The sequence below is a fragment of the Anarrhichthys ocellatus genome, unplaced genomic scaffold (assembly GCF_004355925.1).
Source record: "Anarrhichthys ocellatus isolate YVR2014 unplaced genomic scaffold, GSC_Weel_1.0 scaffold8, whole genome shotgun sequence".
Taxonomy (NCBI): domain Eukaryota; kingdom Metazoa; phylum Chordata; class Actinopteri; order Perciformes; family Anarhichadidae; genus Anarrhichthys; species Anarrhichthys ocellatus.
In genome coordinates, this window is record NW_022280038.1 from 319,801 (window position 1) to 326,719 (window position 6,919).

Consider the following 6,919-nt stretch of genomic DNA (forward strand, 5'->3'; position numbering starts at 1 on the left):
CCCCCCCCCCCCCTCTGACGGAAACCGAGCCTTTTAAGCTCCTAAGCATTTAAACAAAACGCCAGTGACGGAGCATGTTAAACTGTTCCACAACACCGCTCATGAACGATTAATGTGCCAACTCCATCAATCACTCCCCATTAAGACTTTCCACTTGACATTTACGCGTGCCATTCGGCGGAGGGTTTTTACTTAAAGTGCCTCACTGTGGCAGGGGTCGATCCATTTTTAATACAGCCAGACGGATCTCTTAACACGGCCGTGTCGGCGCCTTCCTCCACACGTTTAGGCCAGCTGGGAGCACGTGATTCAGAGGACGTGAGGTTTGATTCAAACTTCATTGCGAAAAGTCACAGCGGAGGATGGGAAACAACAGTATCGGGGTAGCACCGTACTTAATACGGCAAAAACGTAACAGGTGCAGCTTCTGCGTTAAACTTGGGAACATCTGCACTTCAGCTCACCTTTAGTCTCCAGCCGAACAAGCTCACACCCTGTTTTGTCTTCCCGCAGCAGCTGGTCTCAAGGCGACTTTCCTCGGCAACGCCCCCTGCGGAGTGTACAAGTACAAACTGCCCAAAGCCGCTCGGACGGAGAGCACAGTCGGAACAAAGGTGTTCTTCTTCAAAGCCGTCCTGTCGGACAGCGGGCCCCCCGCGGCCCCAAACCCTCCACTTCTGTGGGCGAAGAAAAGCGAGCTGCAGCGCTACCTGAAACCAGCGTACATGATGGCGGTCGACCGCTTCATCCTCGGCCTGTGACACCCAAACACAGAGCGGGGACACCGGCTCACGGAACAATAATTTATGAGGCGCAGAAAGTTACCCTTGCAGTTTCTGTCGTCTTGTAACATAAAGTGTTCTTTCATCCGATATGTGTTGTATTATATAAATAAAGTGTTTTGATTCTAAGGTTGGCAAAACCCTCAGATTTCACCTCTGCCTTACACGACCAAGTAATATCTAGGCTGTCATGGATACAACTTTTAAGAAATTATCTTAAAAATGAGTCCTGAACTTTGACTTATGAATAAAAAAGATCAGTAACAGTAGGCCTTTTTCAATAGAAGCCCAAAGTTGCGTCAAGCAAAGTCAAAGTGTGATTCTTAAATAGTAAGTAAACTACCCTCAAGGCCCTCCCTCAAGCACCGAAACACCCAATAGCGAGCCTCAGAAGATGAGAAGCAGCGTCACGCACACCGTGTCGCGATTAAGACTCCTCCATTGTGTCGCATACTTCAATGTGCTGCAACATACGAGAGGGAAGCTCACATTCGATATTTCCCCTGCAGTTTTGTCAACTCGTGCTATTTGAAAATATCGCTCGTAAAAGTCGTAATGAGTCAAAAGAAGGATATAGTAAGATTTAGCGTGAGAACCATCTGTGGAGGTCCTATAAGAAGTTTGTGTGTCAATCACATTTACGTTTGTTTCTGATAACTTCAAACATTTCCATAAAAGTTTTTTTTTTTTTTTAATTTCTGATTTCTAGGTTTTGCTGAACTCGATACAGATAATAATTATATGACTGCCATACTGGAGTATAGCAGTTGTCTTAACGGAAGTGTTATTTATTTATTCGTTTTTTACACCTGCAGCAGTTAATGAGCACACCGAAAGCCGAAATGTTGTTGCTGCCGTTTGGAGTGCAGGCTTACTCATGAGCTATGTCGGCCCGGCAGGCCTGCTGGAGGAGATCTGTTGGGCTCCGGCAGATTCCCGTTGTCCGACAGTAGATGGCAGTGTTGGCACACCGGCGCTGGGAGGAGCTCTGTGAGGAGCCGTCTAATTACGCCTGTGTGGCGGTGACCCCAGAGGGGGGCTGCAGAGAGAGCTTTTCTGATCAACTTGGCTTCCTCTTACTCATTCTGAAAATATCCATCGTAGCAGGCAAATGTTCCTCTGGAATGGCTACGATAATTCGTCTTAGGTAAGAGCATTCTGATGTTCCCGACCCAGCCTCTCGGATCAGCCTGTTCTTTCTATTTGTGTCTGCCGGGACAAGGAGTTATTAATGTTGTAGACATTGGCATTAGATTTTCCCATCTTTATTTTTCAGGGCTCGTTGAAAGCCCGCGGCCAGAGCCGCTTGCAAGATTGGCAGAGTGCAACGCAGCCCTGCTCCGTCTGTGGAGATGTGAAGGTCAGGGCGAGGTAATAAAGGCCATTTCTAACTGTTAAGACACTTTGATCTGCACACAGAACCGGAGCTTCCTCTTCTGCCGGCTGACAGAGGCCGCCTCCGTCCGGGTTATGGTCCCTGATGTCAAATCAAGGTGTAACCGCAGGTACAAAAAATGAGCACAAACAGTCGCTGCTTTCATCTCCAGGGGGAGTCTGATGAAAGCGTCTTTTCCCAAGTTCTAATGAAAGGGACTAAGAGGTTGGAGGAATTGGCTTGGGATCAGAAGGTTGTCAGTCTGAATCCTGAAACCATCAGGGAGTTGAAAGGGACCGAATGTTTCTATACCTCCCCTTTGGAAAACCAGTAAAGGTGCCCTTGAGCAAGGCACTTAGCCCACAGTTACTCTTGGTGAATTGCTCAAAAGAGAGAACTTGTTGTTGGGCAGCTCGTGGTGTAAAATAACTCAATAAATGCTAAAGGGGCATTCTACCAATATCTACATGTCAAAGTCAAATTAATACTCAAGTAACGTCCTCCATGTCTCTGGAGGAGCTTCGTCAGGTCTCAGAAAATGATCCCGATAACGCCATCAGTCAGGGTCTAACTAAATATGCTATCGAGATGCATTATGGGAAGTGTTGACTAAAATTTTGACCATTTTCTTTTAAGATTTGTCTCTGGTGAGTCCCCCCAACTTTATGGAAGTGTAATTCTAAACCCCTGGAGAACTCTTTAAAAGAAAAAGAGTTCTTTGTCCAAATCCTTTTTATTATGAGCCCTCACCAGTAGTTAAAGGCGTAGTCTGGCAAAATAATATTGCACTTTCATAAAGTTGGGGGACTTTAAAGTGACGCATTAAAAAAAGTGGTCAAAAACGTAGCGGTGGAGGCCGAGATTTCTAGTCCCGACTGTGGTTTCCCACATTTCCCATAATGCAACTCAGTAGCATCTTGCGTTAGACTTCCCCTGTCTGGTAAATGTGCACATCTTTTGATGTTCATGGCCCAGTTTGTATTACAGGCTTTTTGTCTTAAACTTTTAGTCTCCACGCCCAAGCTGAGATAACCCTGATGACATCACTATGACATCACCAGGGTTACTTTAAAAAGATCCTGGACGTTATGCAACTGTTTTCATAGGCTCAGTAGTATTTCTTCATGGGAGTCGACTGAAATTTGTGTCACACCGGTGGAGTTTTTCCTCATTTTCCAGAACAATTGATTAATTTGCCACCGTCTCCAAGCAGAAATGAGCAAACCGAATATGTACAATATCTACTGTTCTCTAAGCCATTTCATAATAGAATGCCTAAAATCTGTACATCATTTGGGAAAAACCTGACAGTTGCCAAGGGGAAAAAATCCTCCTGTCGAGCCCCCTGAGTCTGCCTCTTCATACAATTAGAAAGCACATAATAGCACCGGGATGACAAATGTCAAAAGAAAAGGTCTTGCTGTTTTTCGCCACTGGAAAAGGGTGAGACGGTAAATGCGGAGAATGAGGCGCAGGCTTTGGAGGCGGCTGACGGCCGCTGTTTTTCAGTGTTCATATGTTGCACAACAATTTTTATATAAAAGCTATGAAAATCCAATCCAAACCGTTTTTACACACTGCAATTTTTTTTTCTTCATTCTTTAATTTTATGCAAATCTATGACTGGGATGGATGTAAGCAGGCCGGTCGTCCACGGCAGCTTACTAAACAATTTGATAAAGAAGCTTATCAAGACTCTTTATGTAACACGTAGAAACAGGTAGAGAGGAGTGCGGCTCAGTGCGAGGCTTCTGGATCCCGACCGAGCCAGACCACCTTAAGCTCCTTAACCACCGCCCTCCTTAGTTCCACTCTCCCAGCATGCAGCGCTAGCAGCACTGCGCTATATTTCTTACCCTTAATCATTCAGTGACAGTCAGCTTAGCATGCACACTTTTCAAGCCCCGTCCTGCTTCGCCTTTACCCGCAGTGAAGAGTTTTTGTCTTTTTTTTTTTTTTGTTAGTCACCATTTAATTTTTAGTCACTGGCGTTCCTACTACCTAACCATAGATTAGATCCAACTTCATTGTCATTGCGCATAGTAAGTACCACTACTAACATCTTACCAGGGAGTGGTAGGTGTAGTAGGTGATTTTAAGGGGGGGTGAGGGAGGAACCCATCCCCTAGAATGACAAAAAAATGCATCCCCCTTGTTAACCTCCATCCCCTACTTACAGAGGGAGGGCAGGGCCAGAGGTTGTTTGATTAATGTGTTAGTCTAGTCTTGACTGACTCCTTTATCTGACTGAGGTTTGTGCAAGTTACAATCTAAGGCTCCGACCATGACTCAGAAACATCAGTAGCTTAACTGTGCTGTGGATTGATAAATCCATGGTGCTGTCCGTAGCGCTGAAGAAGTAGACAGATTTGTAATTGCGACTTTCTTTCTCTGAGTGCTGCTCCTCTGTCAGGTTTTGTGTTGGTTCTGTAATTTTCTTTAAACTCTGCACTATACTGTATATCGAGATATATCAAGATAAACTGTAATACTACCCCAGCGCAGCCAGCCAGCAACCACACTGCCCACAATTCCTTTCTACCAACAAGCACAACATTCTGCTATCCGCAACAATATGCTAGTATCAAACAAAACCATCGACCAGGGTGGAAAGAAAGAAAAATGTCTTGACAAGACAGCCCTTAAAAATATATATATATTTTTTAGGCTTCATCTTATTTACATAAATAAATAAGCAACAACTCTGAGAAAGCAACCCCAAACTAAGCTATTATTAAGAGTTTAAAGCTAGGGTTGGTAATCTTCTTTGGCTTTGGAGGGAGGCCTGAAGGGACGGGCTGTCGGTGTTGCTGACTTGGCGACTTTTTCGCTAGACTTAGCGACGTTTGGAGTTAGTGCTGCTAGCTACTTTTATCGATGCCAAGGCTGGGCTGGGTTTTTTGGTTGGATAATTCTTTAAATCTACCGTACTCTTGTAAGTTTTTCAAGATGACCAACCCTAGCTTTATCGGGACTGTGTAGGTGTGGTTTGATCAGATTTGATTGAAGGTTGCCTGGCAAAAAAAGCAACCCCTCAACTGACCTCTACTGGAAAGGAGCTTCACCAGGAAGATATTGTAACTTTCTTGAATTGCCGTTTTTTCAGTGCAATTAAAACAAAACCCCCAGTACTTTCTACCTCTAGCCCAGTAGCCATTTTACAACCTCAGAGCACAGTTTTACTACCACAAGAGCAGACTCTTTAACGGTGGCAGTGTTAAGAGACAACAACAAACACACTACCAGCTGCATTGCTGAGGACTTTGTAACAGCCAGGGAGACAGACTGCAGGAGGAGGACCTGTATTTATAAAGTGCCTTTTAACTGCCAAACGGTATGGAGTAGCAAAGTCCCGCCCCTTTCCGGTTGACCACCATTGGACCTTATTTCGGGAAAAAATACGTATATACGATAGTCAACGGCGAGAGATAAAAAATGTTTTGATCCAGTTTGAATTGTGCCATGAAATAACCTACACATACGATGTTTGTCAATTCAAAAGAGAATTTTGCCCGCCAAGAAAGTGGCAGTTTGTCGTAAAACTGTTGAAGTATAGCAATGTGAAAATGCATAATTAGCATAAAAGTTGCGTAAGTGATGTCTCTCGCTGAAGCTACGTCTCTCGCTGAAGCTACGATGCCTGTGTGTTTCCTACCGGGATGTACTCACACGAACAACAGATCGTCCTCATTCTTTCGCTCCCCGGCTGAGTAAAACAGTCGCTGGTCAAAACACATCAGATAAGATAACGCTACATTTGTGCGTCGACCATAGCTAAGTCGCCTTTGCTAGCTAGCTAACGGCCGTGCTGGTGACGAACATTGCGGGAGACAAGATATGTATTTCACTGAGCGGTTTCACACAAAACTAAATGATACTACGACAAACTGCGACTTTCTTGACTTGAAATTGACAAACAACAGGAAAAGAACGGCATGCTGGGTACAACTCGCTCTCTGTCGCTCGCTCCAATATTAACTGTCAAACCGCCGAACGGTATGCTGGGTACAGCAGTGTTGAGACCGAAGTTGTTTGGATGAGCGGAACTGGAGAAAGTCACAACATCAAGGACATTTTTAGAACAGGCACTGCACGAGCGTTGAAAAACGAAAACGCGTCAATTTACGCGCAGACTTCAATTGATATGAGCCGATCTGGAGTATTAAGCGTGCCGTGACGCCATATCTTCAGTTGAAGCAATCCATTAAATCATCACACTAAATGTTTAATATTTCACTTTTGGCTGTTCCTGTTTAGTACAGCTCCAGTGAGTCTGCATGTATTAGGAAGGAGCGAGAGATTGTGTGTGTGATGTTGTTGGGATGGAACAGTTGGAGATGGCAGACGCCCCCTCCTGCTTCCTCCTGTCCCAGTCTCCACTCTGCAGTAGGAAGCTGTGGTCCTCCACACCTCCGTCTATCCTTCCTTCTCGCCTTCCTCCCTCCCATCCCTCCTTCCATCCCTCCATCCAAAGCTGTGTCTCGGTCAGTCGTTTTCATTATGAATATATCATTGATTTGCTTATTCTGTTGTGATTTTGCGTATGTGATGTAATTTATATTTTTATATAGTTTGTTGTTTATGCATTTGTGCAAGTTAGTGTATCCTTGCCATAGTGATACAATGGATAGTTGAGTATGTGTAAGACGCAATTTTCTGTTTTTTGTTCCCTTCCCTTTATTTCTTGCTTTTCTTATTTCTTCTCACCCCCTCCAACACACACACACACACACACACACACACACACACACACACACACACA

General features: G+C 44.6%; 1 protein-coding gene across 2 annotated transcripts in view; it reads left to right on the forward strand.

The window, feature by feature from the left end:
* mrpl46 (mitochondrial ribosomal protein L46) overlaps positions 1-2,327 on the forward strand; it is a 5,780-nt gene extending 3,453 nt beyond the window's left edge. The window contains exon 4 of one of the 2 annotated variants that reach the window (XM_031848535.1): positions 514-2,327. In XM_031848535.1, the coding sequence (XP_031704395.1) occupies positions 514-761 (248 nt within the window). In that variant the 3' untranslated portion in view covers positions 762-2,327. The remainder of the gene's footprint in view (positions 1-513) is intronic. The other variant, XM_031848534.1, reaches the window with a different exon arrangement.
* Positions 2,328-6,919: the final 4,592 nt, after the last annotated feature.